At 40.3% G+C, this 18,781-nt stretch overlaps 2 protein-coding genes across 2 annotated transcripts; both read left to right on the forward strand.

Moving 5' to 3' along the window:
* The first annotated feature begins 2,432 nt into the window (after positions 1–2,432).
* neurl2 (neuralized E3 ubiquitin protein ligase 2) lies at positions 2,433–4,133 on the forward strand. Its single transcript, XM_078280047.1, has 2 exons — positions 2,433–3,219; positions 4,018–4,133. The coding sequence occupies exons 1-2, from the start codon at positions 2,433–2,435 to the stop codon at positions 4,131–4,133; spliced, it is 903 nt and encodes a 300-aa protein (XP_078136173.1).
* A 3,315-nt stretch (positions 4,134–7,448) lies between these two features.
* On the forward strand, positions 7,449–12,923 carry msrb1b (methionine sulfoxide reductase B1b). Its single transcript, XM_078279236.1, has 4 exons — positions 7,449–7,600; positions 8,387–8,529; positions 8,672–8,789; positions 12,194–12,923. The coding sequence occupies exons 1-4, from the start codon at positions 7,546–7,548 to the stop codon at positions 12,208–12,210; spliced, it is 333 nt and encodes a 110-aa protein (XP_078135362.1). The 5' UTR covers positions 7,449–7,545; the 3' UTR covers positions 12,211–12,923.
* Positions 12,924–18,781: the final 5,858 nt, after the last annotated feature.

An 18,781-nucleotide genomic window follows, 5' to 3' on the forward strand; every position in this document is an offset into this window, starting at 1 on the left:
GACTGACAATATTGCCCAGGACCAGATATTGGAATGTAAAGTAGGCCTACTGTATATTTACAGAACACCCTCTATTATACCTATTTTATTATCTGCTGCCTAGGGGTGTAAATTGCAAATTATACGGCACAATATTATATTGATTCTTTGGACCACTATACGATTTCTATTTGATTCAATGCAGTGGCTTGCAATTGATACTAGATGATATCATACCGTGTAAGCCCATTTACCCTACAATCAGTTCCATTTATATCACCTCCCAAAAAGCAACAGAAATATGAGTTAACAATTGTATTACTGAGCTCTTCCAGACATTTAAATAAAAAAAACAAAGTATTACTGTTTTTTTGTAAAAGGTAGAATATAAAGATAATAGAAGAAGCAGTAAAGTGTGACAAAGTGTGAATTTCAAAATAAAGGCGCATCTTAAATTTGTATGTATGTATCGATCATATTGGATCGTCGGGCATTGAATAGATATATCCATCATCAATAGATTCATTTATTTGTGTCTAAGCAAGGGGATAGGGAAACCAAGTACCCAGGGCCCCAACATGGAGAAGACCCTCAAAAAGCCTGGAGTGGAAATTATTGGAATTACTGGAAATTTGACATGTGCTAGTGTTTATGTTTTGAAATCTTTGACATCCTCACAGTGGGAGCGTCACACAATCTTTCAGTCACTCCAGTATGTTAAGAAAAGAGGACTGAAATATGCAGAGATTTCACACTGACTGTCGGCACTTGCAGCATCGTGAGGAGGAATGGCTTTTTCTTCAACAAAGATCATATCTGCCTCAACTTCAAGGTCCATGGATCAAAGCCTGTATGGATCACAGAAACAACCAGGGTTTTCCCACGGCACAGCTGCGACCCTGTACATGCTGACCTCAGACCGGACAATAGCAGCCACTGAAAGTCAAACGTATTGACTTTGCCCTGGTGCGTCCTGTGTCTGCTGTTCAGTCTGGTGTCTGTGCGCAGACCACCTGGCACAGAGCACCATAGCTCACACTGCATATTCCATTTAATGAGGCCATCAACATGTGGTCTCTGGGCATAGTAGCTGCAGAGCTGGCTACTGGCTGCCCGCTCTATCCCGGGGAGATGGATTATGACGTGCTGAGCTTTACCGTAGAGACTCAGGGCCAGCCAGCAGACTATGTGCTGGACCATGGAAAAGGAACAGACAGCAGTTTAAAAAAAAATGAGAGCAGTTTCATTATGAGCTCAAGAGACAAAATGCCTCCAGCTCAAGCGTCTTGGTGAACTTGTGCAGGTGATGAAGATGGACTGTGGCCCAGCATCTATATTCCTAGATCTGGTCGAGAAGATGCTGCAACTGAATGCAGACCAGCGCATCAAACCCTTGGAGGTTTTGCAGCATCCATTTTTTTACTCGCAGCCTCCCTCAGATCTCCAATCCTGACACCTGCATAGTGATAACGGACTCTGACGAGGCTGAGCCTATTTTTTTTTTTTTTTTTATTACCGGTGTGTAGTCTCATTTTAAAGCCCCAATCTTCATCAGTGATCTCTGTCCCACATCCTGCATAGAATTATTTCTAATTAGACGTGTTATGTAACTAATGAGGTCCATACCATAGCTCCTAATTAACATACTGGATAATTAATATGAGCCGATTAAAATGACTGATACCTTTTGGACTGAAATGATATGAACTAATGTGAATCAGCACAAAGTGACACGGGGTGCAGGAACCTTTATTGTCACTCATACATAATGAATATAAAAAAGAATCTGCTGAGGGTTTAAATATAAGTCCTCTTCATATTCTTATGCTATAATGACATTATCATAATAAATCTCCACAGCCCTCTCTATCCTGGTATATGACTTTGATTGCTGCTTTACATAAGAATGAAATCCAGACTGTATATTGCGTTGCGTGACTATATTTAGAGTGCAGCTATGAAAAGCCTGCTGTTTAATATATCTCCCTGGCATATGGTATTATGATAATTACGCAGCTATTACTTCAGCACATGGGTTTGTGAAATTGAATGGGCGCCGGGGCCCGGGGGGTTTTGTCGCTCCCTTTAACCCCACTTCAATCTCTGTGCATGTCTGGTGTGAGTGAGTGACTGTGGGCATGTGCATGTGCACCCCCCCCAACACACACACTCACACAGACACTCACAAACACATACCTTGCCATCTGTTGACATGTGCAACTTTTAAAAATAGCCTTCTACCAGAAGCTTCCCTGAGTAGCCCACAGATAAGCAGAGCAGGATTATTTCCATGTGGCATTGCAAGTTGATGTGTCTCTACGATGACCACGTGTTGGCCGGCAATACTTCAACACTACTGCAAGACTATTTGATTGGCTTCAGTAAGTTTCAGTAAGCCTGTCTCTGTGTTTGTTCTGTTTTTTTGTTTTTTTTTGACAGCTATCCAACTGAAAATGGAGCCCTTTCCTGATCAGTTCATGGAATTCCACCCGATCCATGGTACAAATGTCAGACTGGACCACTCAGGAACCCAGGCCACCCGGGTGGAGAGCTTCGCAAATGGTGTGTGTTTCAGCAAACGGCCTCTGAAGCCCGGGGAGATTTTTCTCATAGAGATCGAGGATAAGGAGCTGGGCTGGTGCGGCCACCTCCGAGTCGGCCTGACTGCCAAGGACCCCAGGAGCTTAGAGGAGGTACCTGAATACTCCATACCAGACCTGACAGACTCAGGGGACAGCTGGATTTTTGCCATCACTCGCAACCACAACAAGATCATAGAGGATTCTGGAGCAGGGGGTCAAGAGGCTGGAGACGGAGGACTGGCTGGGGGCCGGAGGCTCGGGCGAGGGGAGGTTGAAGATGGAGCTGTAGCCGAGGGAGATAGAGGAGGCGGCGGCAACAACAACAAACCAAAGACTTTCTTCACTGACTCTCACTTGCACATTGAAAATATTCGGATCCCCAGAGACAAGCTGGTGGGTAGGAGCAGGCCCGGACGCTACAGCCACATTTTGGATGACTTGTATAAGACCAACTGCCTGCCTCCCACCGCCAGACGCAGCCGGATAGGAGTACTGTATGTGCCTAAAGGGCAAGACCTGGCTGATATGCACATGGTCATCAACGGTGAGGACATGGGAGCTTCTGCAAAGGGGATCCCCTCCACCCAGCCTCTCCATGCTGTGGTCGACGTCTTTGCTGCTACTAAGTGTGTCCGAATCGTCCAGGTGGAGTATGGATGTAAGTGTCACAGTGATACTTTTAACCATGGGTGGATTGTAAAACAAAGGGCGTCCAGGCACAGGCATGTAACTGTGTAACATTTTGCAGGTGATCCACTCGTGGCAAAAAAACGACTTAGAGTGCCTGTAGTCATTTTGGGCCTCTTTGTAATCAGCTTGAGTCTCTTTAAAGCTTTAGTGTGTAACTTTTTGATATTAATGAACGTCCGTTACATTGAAGCCGTTGCCAAATGAGTTGATACAAAGCTAATTAAGACTATCAGCTCCACACAACTCTCTCTGTATCTCTCAGTATGGCTATGTTCAGAAGATAGTGTCGTCCAGTGACTTTCCCACGCCAGAGTCCATCATGTTTTTTGTATCATGTGGATGCGGCGACAGTTTTGTCGTCATTACTTAGAATTTTTCATGGGGGAGACAGAAACTACGCACTATAGCTTTAAAGTTGTTTTGCATCTCTTTGTATTCGTTTTGCATCTCTTTGTATTTGTTTTGAGTCTTTTGTAGTCACTTTGTGTCTCTTTGTAATAGTTTTGAGACTCTTTGTGGTCGCTGTACCTCACTTTGTGGTCATTTTGCATTGTTTTGTGGCCGTTTGATTGACTTTCCAACAAGAAATATTAACTTTTTTATCTTTAATTTATTCTGGCCAATGGACCTGTCCATCCATCCATGCTTTTTTTTTATGCATATTTCTTCATAATTTCTTCTTAATTTCTCTTCAGTACTTTTATTCTGCTAATCCAGTCTTTTGTGTTTTTTTTGTTTTTTTTGTCTCCTTTCTCTGTTGCTTCAGTCTCATCCTTGCAGACGTTGTGTAGGAAGGCCATCCAGAAGCACATTGTCCACAGGATGGCCATTGACTGGCTGGAGCTGCCAGAGGCATTGAAGCACTACTGCAAGTATGAATAAAGGATACAGACCTGCAGTGGACAGAAACTTCAGTGGTGGCCTAAAGGTTAGAGAAGCGAGCTTGTGTCCGAGCAAGGCCCCTAACCCCAACCGCTCCAGTGGAGCTGCTCAGACTGTGGTTGTACTGGGAAGCTTCCAGGTATGAATGTGTAACTTTGTGAATGTGATCAGGGCGATCCTGCAAAAGAGAGACTTTCTCTCAATGAACCTGAAAGTGAAGTTAGTGAAGGTAAAATAATAATAATAATAATAATAAAGAAAATTCTCCCAGTTTCTACTATGAAAAGGACATTTATTTGTATGATGGAAGTCTGTGTTTCATTTATAAAACAAAGCTAAAAGTGTTTTGACAGTTATGCTCTTGATACCTGCCAGATACTTGACAACGCTGGAATCGTTTCTCTGAAATGGCAACTGCTAACTAAAATAAATTCACACTATTTCATAGGTTGTCTCTCCGTTGTGTTCAAGTTACTTGTAAGTTAGATGATGATAATGAAAAGATATATTTACTTTATTTTACAAAAAAAGTGAGCCATGTCTACTGTGTGTATTGTGTATTTTAAACGATCTGTATAATTTAACAAGTAAATCATCCAAGTTGTAGCAATAGGCATGGCTTCACCTCAGATCACGCATAACTGTAGTCTTATGTGTCTACCGGGATCACATTTTCTCAGGAGTTGAAAAATCAGAAAACCTCAACACGACAGAATCCAAATTTACATTTTTTTTGGGATGTCTCCTGAGTTTGGGTTTTTACAAAATAGTGTGTGAACGAAGCAAAGTCCTGGTTGTTAGAATGTGAGATGAAACGGTGACTTAAGAGGAAAAACAGACTGGCTTGACTGTCAGTATCTTATTTCTTTGAGATCTTTTGATACTTTTCATATTTCCATTTGAACATGTATTCTCTTCCGCCTAACTCAGAATCAGGTTTTTTCACCAAGTAGGTTTTCACATACAAGGAATATGTATTGGTGTTTCAGTAAACACAGTAAGGGAAAACTAAAGAGAAAAGCAAATACTTTCAAATGCGTATTGCAACTACGGTAGCCGTTATATGTCACGTTGCCTTTTTAATTCCCTTTTTCGCTTTTTGGGCGACGAGGATTCTCTTCTCCTGTGGCTCGGCATAAGTATGATCCTCCATTATGAACTGAAGTGCAGTGCAGGCTTTCAAATTTGCCGGGGCAGTGACAAGCGCCTCTCACTGATCTCCTTCTCCGTTTCAGCTGGTTTCAGTCACGTGACGCTGGCTCTGAACGAAAACGCGTTGTGGATTAGCTAGACAGGTAGGCTAGTGCTTTATGTCCCTCTCAGCGATTATAGTTTTTCAAAATGGTGGAACGACATGGAAGCCTCCTTGGACATGCCCGTCCAATGTAAATACAGATAAGAAACTCTTCGCTTACGAGGATAAGTCAGATCATTGGCAGAGGTAATTTTACACCAATGAGGACATATTTATGAATGAAGACATTGATTTTAGCTAATAAAATACTTAAAACACTACACAGTGTACCTTTTAACAATAAAAAAAAATGAAAAACATTGTACAAAAAAAATATGTACTATATGTCTGTTTTAAAAATAAAGAGCTGTACAGTTGTATGCACGAATGTGCAAAGTATAATGTATAGGCTAGAGACTATATCCAGGGACGATTCTAGGATCAGACCTTTAGGGGGGCTCAGCCCCTAATGAGAATGTGACACAGATACAGTGGCTGGCCTTTAGTTGCTTACGTTTCAATTTGGGTTCTAATCTGCGCCGTGAAATGACCAACTTCTTCTCCGGGAACTACCAACGTTAAACTTCACAACCATCTCCTGCTCTCCCTCTGACAGATTACATAGAGACTCAGCCAAAGGTGAAAGTCTGGCACAACCACCTCCCATAGGCCCAAACTACATTTCCGTTAACCCTTTCCTTGACTAGGTTACAGGTGCATGGCATCGGCTACAGACACACAGGATATTAAAGCTCATGTTGCAGGTTAACCACCACTGTTGATTAATGGGTACATAAAGCACTCAACATATGTATATCATTGTTAAAAATGTCTCCAAATAGTGTTAAAGGCCAGTTTTTGTACTAGAACTATGGTGACTGACTGGGATGAGGAAGAGGTGTTTTTACTGTCAGTGAATAGCACCGAGTGAAAGTCAAGGTTTTCTTTATATCTAGTGACAGTGATCATGTCGTTAGTTCAGATAAGTACTGGTAATCTAGCTAGATCTAGAAATTGAAGGCATCATGCTAGCTATGGGCTAACTTGCCAGTCAGTCCCACCTGTGAAATCCCCCGACGTTGTAAACACATTTTCGATTAGATATCTCACATTTTGATGGTAGCCTACTAGCTCCAGTAACAACCTATTTGCCTAGTGTTTATTTATTACTTAGATGGGGGGTGCTGTTCGGCTTTTCACAAGTTTAGACAGCTAGCTAACGCTACGCCGATGTTTTGCTAACGTTAGCGTGCAACATGTCTTATGTTGACAACGTGGATGCAGATATAGAAAACTCCGAAGGCAGTCGTAATATTTACCTAACTAGCAGTCTAGGCTAACGCTGTTGCGCTAACGTTAGCAAACGTCAGCGTAGCTAGCTGTCTAAACTTGTGAAAAGCCGAACAGCATCCCCGTCCAAGCTGTGTTTCACTTTCCCTCCAATATTATTATACACATAATAAAGACACATGGACTCGGTCGAGACCAAAAGCTATATTTTGCAACACCAGTGGCACAGACCGAGACTATAAACAGTGAACAGAGACGGGGCTTTCGTCTGTCGTCTCCCCAACGTGACGTAATGCAATGCATTGTGGGGGAAAAGAGAATCATTGCAAACCGCTACTTTTTCGTATTTTATTCCGTTTTGTGATATCCATTGTATTTGATGTTGTTACCAACAAGCAAATTCATTAGAAAATAAACGCTGCAACATGGGCTTTAAACCTGTTTCAAGCCCTTTGAACCTGTAATTGTTTGTCCTCTGTCACTAACAGACAAGTTCGCAAGCTCTAACTTGAAGCACAAAAATTTCTAGAAAAAAAATAATCCTTTTTTAAAAAAAAAGGGTCTAAAATCGCCCATGATATGTCAAATGTGACAGACTGTGGTGATGATGCCATGTAGTAAATCTGTTTTAGGGTCAACTTTCCATTCAGTGTTTGACTGAACTACTGCTGTGGTCAGTAAAATGCCTCCATAGAGCACTCCTGTGTTCCGACACTGCCATCTAGTGTGGATGCAGGTAACTGCAGTGGGCGGTGCTCCCGTTAAATCTCTTCACACGAGAGGAAGAAAAACAGAAGAGCGTCACATCATCTGGCACTGCACTGCACAAACACGGTATCCGATTGAGAGTCATTTTGGCTTTCAGCTGATCTGTTCAAACACAACAGCATGTCTTTCTGTCACTTCTCCGGCGGGGAGGTCTACAAGGATCATTTCAAACCAGGTAAGCACGCGGTAACTGTTCAGAGCAGTGCTGTGATGTAACCTGCCTCCCTTTTAGTCTGGATTACACAGGACACAATTAACATTCCCTTTTTATGTTCGGCCTAGGTTTGCCTTCAGATGAACCACTTTCAATGGACAATTATTATTATTCAACTATTGTGTAATATCACAGTGATGGGTAGAGAGGAAGGGCACGTGGTTTGGCATTATTGGCCATACTTTTTATTATCCCATGATATTTCAGATTTGTAAGATTTAAGGGGAGTTTATAATCGAAATAGTAGTAATCATAATCATAATAAAGCTGCTGTTAATGACTGTGGTAAAACACAGCAGTGTTTTTGTTTCATACTGAAATCAACTTGTACTATAATTAAGTAAAATGACCTTATTACAGTGCTTCCAACCTTTTTTTTTTGGCTTGTGACTGCTTAAAATAAAGCAATTCAGGACCCCCTCATCACATATTATAGCCTTTGTGTTGACACACGTTTTCAGCTGTTGAACCAAAGTGTGATTTTTCAGTCTCAGATTATTCAGTTGATATACATGTATTGAACATTTCAAAGAAAGGGAAGCAAAATGACAGAAAAATAAGAAAACAATGAATTCATTAGGTTGTTTTTGTGTTATCCCTTTAATAATGGCTGTGGCTGGCCTCCTCAGTTTTACCTTTTGGTTTCATTGCACTATTACATTTTTTATTTTTATTTTTTTAAGTTTGTTTCTCAGCTTGGAAATGAAACAATGCGATGACTTCATCATAAGTCACTGTCCCCTGCAGGTATGTACGTGTGCTCCAAGTGTAACCATCCACTGTTCTCCAGTCGGTCCAAGTTCGCCCACTCGTCTCCCTGGCCGGCTTTCACTGACACCATCACAGACGACAGCGTCACCAGGATGATGGAGTCTCTCACTGCCTACAAGGTCAGAGTCTTCTGGGCCCTCTTTGATTTGCTGCTGCTGCTGCTGCATCATGCACACGGATCAAACATTTCACTCTATTGCTTTTTATGTTCCATCATCACGTGACCCAGGAGGTTGATGTGGTTGTGTTTCACGTACGCAGGTTCTTTGTGGGAAGTGTGGGAGCGGGCTAGGCCATGAGTTTGTAAATGACGGCCCAGAGGAAGGAGTCTCACGCTTTTGAATATTCAGTCACTCGCTCAAGTTTGTCCCCAACAAAGGTAAGATGAACACAGACATGAGTGATTGATACATTACACTAGCCTGGAAATCCAGACCCAAATCCGAAAGATTAAGGGTCTGGCATTGAGTAATGAAAATGGCCCAACTCGAGGGGCGGCACCAAGCATGCATTTGAAAATCTCACTGCACGCAATTGGATAACACTACGACCAATCACAACAATACACGGGGTGACGTATCCAGAGCCCCATACGCTTAGCTACCAGCGGAGCTAACTGGTAGATTAAACTGTCGTCATCTGTTTAGCTCGCCTCTGGCCCGCCTATATCAGATACACCGATGTGATTGGTGCAGCTCGGCTACAAGGGCATAGTTAATGAGCTCAATGCCAGAGTGACTCGCTGAGCAAATTCAAATTGTGCTCTTGCGAGAACTCTGGATTTCCAGGGTACCATTACACTACAATTCAGCAAATGTGCAATATACAGAAGTGCAATTTCCCAGCTATTATACTGTTTTTATAGATCACAGCAAATAAATATTTTTTTTTTTTTTATATATATTTTGATTTTTCTCTGTTTTTAATTATTTTTTCGAAATGTGTAAATGCACCGTCAGCATTGCTACATAATTTTCTTGTGCAATGACAATAAAGGGATTCTATTCTATTTTGAGGGTGTGTTTTTTTGTGTGCAGAAAGCATAAATGGAATTCCATTCACCTCCATTTCTCTGGGGCAGAGGCCTTAAAACCAAATATCAAAATACATGGCTAAATATGACGGAGCAAGTGAAAAAGTGTTTTTGTGTGATTTAATGGACAATTCCGGCGCAAAATAAACCTAGAGGTTAATAACGTGTGTACCGAGTCGACCGTTCTCTGGGATATGTTTTAATGCTAATCGAACGTGTCTCTAGTTTGAAACAAGCTAGCGTAAACCGGTGATTAGCTTATAACGCTAGCCTTCGGGCAGAGGGTAAAGTAAAAAGAAATCGCTATTTCTATACCACTAACAAGGCTCAAAATATCACCACACTTCCACGGTAGCATAATGAGGGTCCCTACATGTAAACTGAAGCATTCAGAACTTTGTAAGTGTACAGATAGTTTATTAAAAAGATAGATTATAAAGATATAAGTTCACTGACATTTTAGCAGGTGTGGATGGAGTATTCAGTAAAAGTATGAATACATCTGTGTAAAAATATTCCATTACAAGTAAAAAAAAGTCCTTCATTCAACAGCGTACTGAAGTAAAAATACAGTATTAACAGCATAATGTACTTAAAGTAACAAAGGTAAAAGTACTGATTATGCGGAATGGCCACTTTCATAGTGGTATATACTGTAGTATATTATAGGATGATTATCAGTATTATTACAAGGTGGATAATTGCACCAGAAGAATAAAAGGAAGAAAAAAAAAAAGGTTATTTTGATTCTTGATAAAAGTGTATTTGCATTGAAAACAGGTTGTACAACTATTTCTCCTATATTGGCAGATGTGTTTACCTTTTTATAAGAAAGTACACTTCTTCCAGAGTAAAATGACTTGAATAGAGGGAGATGTTTTTTGTCACTGACTACTACATGATATTTTAGAAGCAGATCAAATGTTTTTCTATGAAATCCTATTAATAATAATAATAATAATAATAATAATAATAATAATAATAATCAGCAGAATATTTAAAGTAAGCTTAAGTAAACATGTTCAGAAACTTACCATTATTTATTATTAAGGAGAATTCCGGCCAATTTTACGTTAATCTTGATCGCTATAAATATGCGAGTACAGACGATAGAGGAAAAAAAAACGAGCCGAATTGGTGCGGTCAACACCGAGTAGCTGCAGCTACGTCTACGAGCTGACACTTAGCTAAAACGGCAGTTGTCGGGGCACGTGTTAGAGTGCCAATGTACGGTGGCCCTGAAGTGCAAACCACACCAGCAAATAGAAAAACGCAACAGCAAATCATAAAACACAACAGCAAATAGGAAAACACAACGGGACAGCAAAACAGGAAAACACGACAGCAAATATGAAAACACTTCAACAAATCATAAAACACAACGGCAAATAGGAAAACACAACGCCAAATAGGAAAACACGACAGCAAATAGGAAAACACGACAGCAAATATGAAAACACTTCAACAAATCATAAAACACAACGGCAAATAGGAAAACACAACGCCAAATAGGAAAACACGACAGCAAATAGGAAAACACGACAGCAAATATGAAAACACTTCAACAAATCATAAAACACAACGGCAAATAGGAAAACACGATGGCAAATAGGAAAAGTCTTTTAACAGGAAGGAGAGGTGAAAAACACGGAAAAGCGCCTACTTTTAACAGAGAGACAGTCCGTCTGTCCTTTCAGGAGGCTCCGTCCTCTGCTAGATAGGCCCTACCTTTTCCGGTAGGAGTTAATGCCGTTTTGTTTTCCTATTTGCTGTCGTGTTTTCCTATTTGCTGTCGTGTTTTCCTATTTGCTGTCGTGTTTTCAATTTTGCTGTCGTGTTTTCAATTTTGCTGTCGTGTTTTCATATTTGCTGTCGTGTTTTCCTATTTGCTGTCGTGTTTTCCTATTTGCCGTTGTGTTTTATGATTTGTTGAAGTGTTTTCCTATTTGCTGTCGTGTTTTCCTATTTGCTGTTGTGTTTTATGATTTGTTGAAGTGTTTTCCTATTTGCTGTCGTGTTTTCCTATTTGCTGTTGTGTTTTATGATTTGTTGAAGTGTTTTCCTATTTGCAGTCGTGTTTTCATATTTGCCGTTCTGTTTTCCTATTTGCCGTTGTGTTTTATGATTTGCTGTTGCGTTTTTCTATTTGCTGTTGCGAGTGCACTTCAGGGCCACCGTACCTTTGTGCCTCTTAACAGACACAACACTTATCACGGACGGCAGCTAGCAGCTAACAGCTAACAGCTAGCAGCTAGCATGGCGAACTAGCTACTGGCAGGATAGAGACAGGGTAGGTGAATTTAAACAATGTCTGAGTTGAAAACACATCTTGTTGTCACGTAAGGGCCCTATTCATGTTGCACAGACATTTTAATTGCATTTTGTGTATGTTAAGAGGCACAAAGGCACTCTAAAACCTGCCCCGACAACTGCCGTTTTAGCTAAGTGGAAGCTCATAGAGGGAGCTGCAGCAACTCCAGTTTGCTAGGACCGATTCAGGTTGGGGGTTTTTCAATCGAAAGTACTCGCATATTTAGGGCGATCAAGATTAACGTAAAAATTGGCCGGAATTCTCCTTTAACTGTGTCTCTCTTTTCCAATTTGTCCACTCACCATGAATGCAACGTTCTGCTAACACTACACATTCATCTATTTTTGTACAACTTGACTGATAGCAAGTTTTTGTGTAATTGGGAATCAACATTTTTCTGGCTTCACATAAGTGTGCTTCTCATTTGTCTCTCTCCCAGGCAAGGACACGCAGTAAAGAGCGAGGTATATGAGTTTTGACTCCAGCTGCAGTATCTGCTGCTCAGTCCAGGACCAGTGAACAGGTCGGGTCAGTGCGTGACGTGGACGGGGCAAAGGCCTGACAGGGACATCCTGTCCACTGAGGAATCTTTGACCAGCCTGTGACACTGTAACAGGACCACACCTCTGCAAATATTCCTTTACGTAAAAACAAATGTTACATTCCTGGAATACCTCATATTTTAAAACATCTTAACTCTGTGATTATGATTTTCTTGATCTTATATCTTATATCAGTAGATTCACATAATTTTAGCAAGGAATTAGGTTTTTGTTTCTGTTTGATTTTTACATTATATTGCTGTTATCCTTTACTCCCATTTACTTCCCAAGGGCAAATGTAACCATATTATCTATGCACTGAAGAATTTCAAATTTTTTAGTCAGTCTGCTCTTCTGATGATCTGTTTTGTATGTTTATTTTAAGATGATGCAACAGCAAAGAAACTAATAGCTAACTGTTTTAATCAGCATTTTCCCTCCTTTTTTGTTTACTCTAAGCCAGTGTACATGAACAGATACGAAAATGCAAAAGTAGTCAATGTCTCAGAACTTTTGTACATTTGCATTTTATTTTGAAAAGCTCACATTAGAGTCAAGAGTTTCGTGGACAAACGCACATTTTGCACATGTATGCTCCATACAGGATATTGATGCTCACATGAAAGAACAAACAATAAATTATAGTTTGATAGATTTTCTCTTGTCTTTTGTTTTTTATTTGCGGCGGGGTAACCTCAAGTCTACTTAACCTTGTAAAATACTTGAGTACTTCTATTTTATGCTGTTTTAAACTTCTAATTCAATCCAATTCAGAGGGAAATATGATATGTTTTACATTCCAAACATATATGAACATTTAAAGCATGATGCGTTGTTGTAGATTAAACAAGTCTTTGTTACCAACAGTATGATTAATTATTAATGTCAGGGCCTACTATAACAGTAAAATGCTACTCTAACAGTAATAATAACCTAATACCAAAATATAAGGGGCCATTTTTCTTGTTCCCCAGACGGACCTGTAGATGGAGCTGTCATCCTGCTGGATCCCATTCACTCCTCTCCAGTTAGTCTGATGTTAACCATATACAGTTAGTGATACTATCTGTGGTGTAGCCTACTACCTGCACGTGTAAAAGCTTGCTTGATATGAACACAAGCTGTATGTATTTATATGTTTGTTGTCTTGCATTAATTATGAATGTTGGTTGTTTCAGTAGCTAACAGGGTAGGCCTGCATGATAAATTGTTATAAAATTGCAATCTCGATTCACCCCTGTTCACGATTTAATTTTTAAATGACTTCGATTTATTTATTTTTTTATTTATTTTTTTATTTATTTTATTTTATTTTTCTTCTTCAATTAATTTATTGAAAGCCTTTGACATTGATATTAACATGTTTTAATTATATAAAGACATGTTCAAGGAGTTCAGATACAGCCTGTATCAGAACCATATTTAGTTCAATGTGTTATATGTCACTATTTTTGGTAGCCTACTCTACTAATGGCCAGTATTTTCTTTATTTTCTTTATTTATTGAAGCCTCTATGTTTACAGGCTTGTGGTGATGTGCAATGTGCTATAGGTGCCAAAAGAAATCTATGTTTGGTACTGCTAATTTGTTTTGTTTTGTCATGGTTCATGTGTGCAATAAACATTACATTAATTGTGATATCAATTCTAAGCTAAAAAATCGTGATTCATATTTTTCCCCGAATTGTGCAGGCCTATAACAGGGGCTTAGGCTCTCTCTGTGGCCCAGCTGCAGGCCATATTCCCTGGCCTCAGGGGTTGGCAAAGACCATGAGGTTCAGAAAAGTAGGCTGGCTGCCTGGTGAGAGAATGAGGGCTGTCATTACAAAGGAAGCACACACACGCACAACACACACACACATACAGACGTGTGTGGCAATCAACACATTGCTCTTGAATGTCACACACATATCACAAGTCTGTTTTCACCTTATCTTATGACATGCGTTGATGTCTTACACACTACCTTTGCATACAGCATTCACACACGCCGAAACACAAACAAAAAGACACACACTGTCCTCTATTTTATTGGTCTCATGGTCTCACCACAGACAAGTAAAGTTTGAAGCTTATTTTCTTTCAAAACATCACTTCTTGTAGTGTGCAATTACGAGAGGTTATCATAACAGTCGTAGATGTCGTTGAACTCTCATCATCAACAATTTCAATATTCTGGAGCACCACTCCACATCCATCCAACTGCGCTTCTGCACGCGCTGCCAAAGGTACTCAAAATGAATTTCAGCCCTCAGTGTGGTGGAGAAGCCTGACCTTGCATTGAGCTTGTTATGGCTGAGTAAATTTCCTCTTATGTTGTCTTGGCAGGCAAACGCTCAGCAGTTTATTCTTTTAACATTTGGTGGATGTTTTTACCCAAGCTGCCTTACTGTAGGCTACTGGGAGTGCAGTTTGAGCTAGGTGGTCCCGCTAGTAATCTAACCCACAGCCTTGGCAGTGGTTGTGTTGTCCTCTGCCCGTCAAAAACTGTGTAAGAGTGTCTATGTCTGATAAGCATAAAACAAATACAGGGAGATGAGAATGTGATTGCTACGTCTGATAAGTGAGGTGAACGCCAATTAAATAAAAGAAACAACCCTTGGATCATCTTGCACTGTTATTACATCGGTCTGTGTGAGGTTTGCTGCATTCCGGTGGTCATTTTGATGTTTTTGATTTTAACATGTCCTTTATGGGGTCGTCCCCATGTTCCTAGGGTCCTATGTTCCTAGGGTCCTATTTTCCTAGGGCCTGTACTTGATATAACCTAACATTGTGAGATTGGTAAGGGCTATCTTTACAATTTAAATTGCAAAAGAACAAAGGGAGATGGTCTTTTTAAATGTAGTTTGAATGGTGAAAATACGGTAACGTCCCTCAATAAGCAGGGAACAGTTAAACAATAAGCAGGGAAGAGTTAAACACAGTTCTTTACAATACATTCAGCCACTGTGGAAATATTGATATCTTAAGTCAAGAAAAATGTCTTGCGCCGCAAATTTGAGAAAAAAAAACATTACTGAGAACATAAAACCCTTTAAAAGGTCTCCTTAATGTATCATTTTAAAACGATACTGAGCTAGGGAATAGCACTCGTCATTTATGCTAGGTTACTTCAACCGTGCTTCCCACATCAGCTTTCCAACTGTACCGATGTTAGCTGTAAGCTAGCTAGCAACATGACTGTGTGTGTGTGTGTGTGTGTGTGTGTGTGTGTGTGTGTGTGTGTGTGTGTGCGCGTGTGCGTGTGTGTGTGTGTTCTTGTGCATGTTATTGTTCTTTCAGTTATTTCCTCTCAGCTCTGTACTTTTGTGAAGATTCATTCATGCCACTATGGTTAAAACCTGTTGCTGTACTCTGAGACTGAACCTTCCTTCTAATGGTTTTCCTTTTCTTTCTTTCTTTGCCTGACTTGACACCTGGCTATATTTTTTATGAAATAATGTTATCCTCGGGGTAAAGAAAACACACCTTGAGACTGTGCTTAATTGTTTTTCCTTTCAGGTTGATGTAGGTAAATTATAGTCACCTTACTGTCAGTGCTTTATCATTCTATTTCCCAGAAAACCACTGTTTTGGCAATAAGAAAGTGGCATGTGTCAGGACCACAAATATGTTGACTACCAACTGATTTGCACGGAGGTGCGGTTCATAAAATGCTTCCTCCGTGCATTTTATGCTGAACTACGAAACAAATACATCAGCGACAATTTATTTTCTCGTCACTGACGTTACCTACTGCATGACTCATATTTATCTTCAGCAGCATTTTGGGTTTCACAATGTGTTTTCCCTTGATGGAATGAAAAAAATCTACAGAAGAGAGGTCTTTTTTGTCAATGCAGTGTAAATTCAAGACACCTTTTTTTTGTACCACTGAAATTGAGGTTAATGGGAAATCTCCGCAGAGGGCAGACAGTACGCTGCCGGGTCACATGGGCACTGCATTAACCCAGCTGCCCTGAGACGTTTTAAACGCGGGGTTAATGTTTGATTCAATGGGGGGAAATGTTTGCGTATAGGCAGGAAAGAGCTATATACACAATGTTATAAAAAGAAAGGGTAATCAGAGGACAGCTGCATCTTCTTAAAGGTCATTTTCATTGCACTGTTGCATTCAAGGACCCACACCTTTCCTTTCCTCAGTTGTACAGGTGAATCTTCCATTAAAAGTGAACAGTTCAGGTGGAAATCCCCCTTTACACAAAATGATTGAAAGGGTAAATGAAACCAAATTAGTGTACTCTACGAAAGTAAATGCTTTGGTCTACAAAACAAACACTTTTTCAGACTTGATAAACATTATTTTAGAGAAACTGAGTGAAAAACCCTCTGGTGTACCATTATCCCCAAAGTGGATAAACCCCCGGGCTATTTCGGAATACAGACGACTTTTCACATTTATGGTTTGTAATTTATTTGGGTTTCAGCTCATGAGCTCCTGATCAGATAAGATGATTATTCAAAATTGTCCCATCAGTCATTCACGGCCCCGGAGCCAAAAAACAGGTGGGTGACATCATGGTTATTAAGGCATATTAGAGCAGGATGTCGTGCCAAAACACACACAAACACACACACACAGACAATGGTTTTGTTATGGGACAGTGGAGCACTATTCTCTAGATCTAGATTAAGATTAAACCATTAAACATTAATGTATATGCCTACTCATAGGGGCAACTGCTACACACTGAAAGCTTTACCACACCAGCATCAGGGCATGTTAGTGCTATCCTGTCCGACAGGAAGACTAGTCTAATCTCCTTTTTCAGAAGTGTGATACAGAATCTAACCTGGTTAAGCAGGTTATTAGTGTTATTATGAAATGGCCACCACTCCCTCACTAACCCTCAGCAACGGTTAATGGGCCTTTGAATGTCATAACAGGAAGACAGTCTTATTTCGGTAGATATGTCAGCCGCTTTCCGACCGGAGGGATTTTTGCAGTTCCTACAACATAAAATTCCTAGAACCCTTTTTTTCTTGTGTTCCGACTGGACCAATTTGGGGATTTTTAAGACCCTCTGGCCACAGTTCCTGTAACTCTTTCAGCTCCTACTTCAGGGCAGGGTCTTTTCTCTTTTCCCTTTTCAGCATATGAACCTAGGTCAACGAGGGTCGGGTTTCCGGTACAGACAGACCAACAACGGGACAATTTTAACAATTTTCATCATCTTATTCATCACTAATTTCACTTCTGACAACGTTTTAGGCGAGAAATTAACTGTTTAGATTTCGAATCTAGGCACTTGCGAAAATTGATGCCGAATTGACAATTTGCTTCAAAGTTTTCGGAGTTGAGAAGCTCCATCAAGTGAGGCGACAGACAGCAGGCGACAGACAGCAGGCGCCTGCCCCGGCTTCTAGCTCGTCGCTCGGCCAGTCATGCTCAGACACCTCGCTGTAAGCTGGAGGTCTCTCAGACCGCTCTCGTAAATAAGAGGTTTTTATTTCGCCGTTGATGGTTCGTTTGTTTAAATATCAAATATCAAATATAAAATTGTCCTGTTGTTGGTCTGTCTGTACCGGAAACCCGACCCTCGTTGACCTAGGTTCATATGCTGAAAAGGGAAAAGAGAAAAGACCCTGCCCTGAAGTAGGAGCTGAAAGAGTTACAGGAACTGTGGCCAGAGGGACTTAGAAATCCCCAAATTGGTCCAGTCGGAACACAAGAAAAAAAGGGTTCTAGGAATTTTATGTTCTAGGAACTGCAAAAATACCTCCAGTCGGAAAGCAGCTAATCCGCTTTCCGACCGGAGGGATTTTGCAGTCAGCAATGTAGCTCTTATACTTTGATGAATTTCCCCATGTATGCTTGTTAGGGTAACATAGGGTTACATTGGTGCAAAATTATATTTTATATTTCATGGATGCAAGTTCACCTTAAAAGTGCAATATGGGACAGTATGAAAGCACTGGTGCAGGGCAGTGAAGAGATGTTTCCATGTGGTCTTTTTTATTTGTTTGTTCATTTGTTTAGCAGTCCTTACTTTGCAATGGGTGTTTGAAGTTTGAAGTTAAAAGCGGTTTAAGTATTGCACTTACATAAAGTTAGAGGAATTCATTTAAAAAGGATTAGCCATAATGAATGCAGCTGAGATTTACTGACTTTTTGTCCAGATAGTTGCTGAAAGCTGAATTTAACCAAAGTTGACCCCAAAAGTAAAAACTTTTTAATTTATTTAAGCTGCAGATTGTAAAATCAGTTTACTAAACAGCATAGTCTTTATATTAGCTTCCACCTTCCGTGCACTACGTCGACCATTCTAACAGATCCGATTTCGGATCTACCACAGGTACGGGCTTGTTGCCCGGGCAACAGCCCTATGCCCTGATTGGCTCAGCTGGAGAAAGAGCCTAAATAAACGTTTCTTTCTTTCTTTCTTTCTCCTGTTGTGGCTGCATCAATACGATAACCCCATCATTAGTAAAGTTAAATCAAATTAAATTGCCATATATCATTCTTGTGTTAATTTATTTTGC

This window comes from Sander vitreus, chromosome 21 (assembly GCF_031162955.1).
Source record: "Sander vitreus isolate 19-12246 chromosome 21, sanVit1, whole genome shotgun sequence".
NCBI lineage: Eukaryota > Metazoa > Chordata > Actinopteri > Perciformes > Percidae > Sander > Sander vitreus.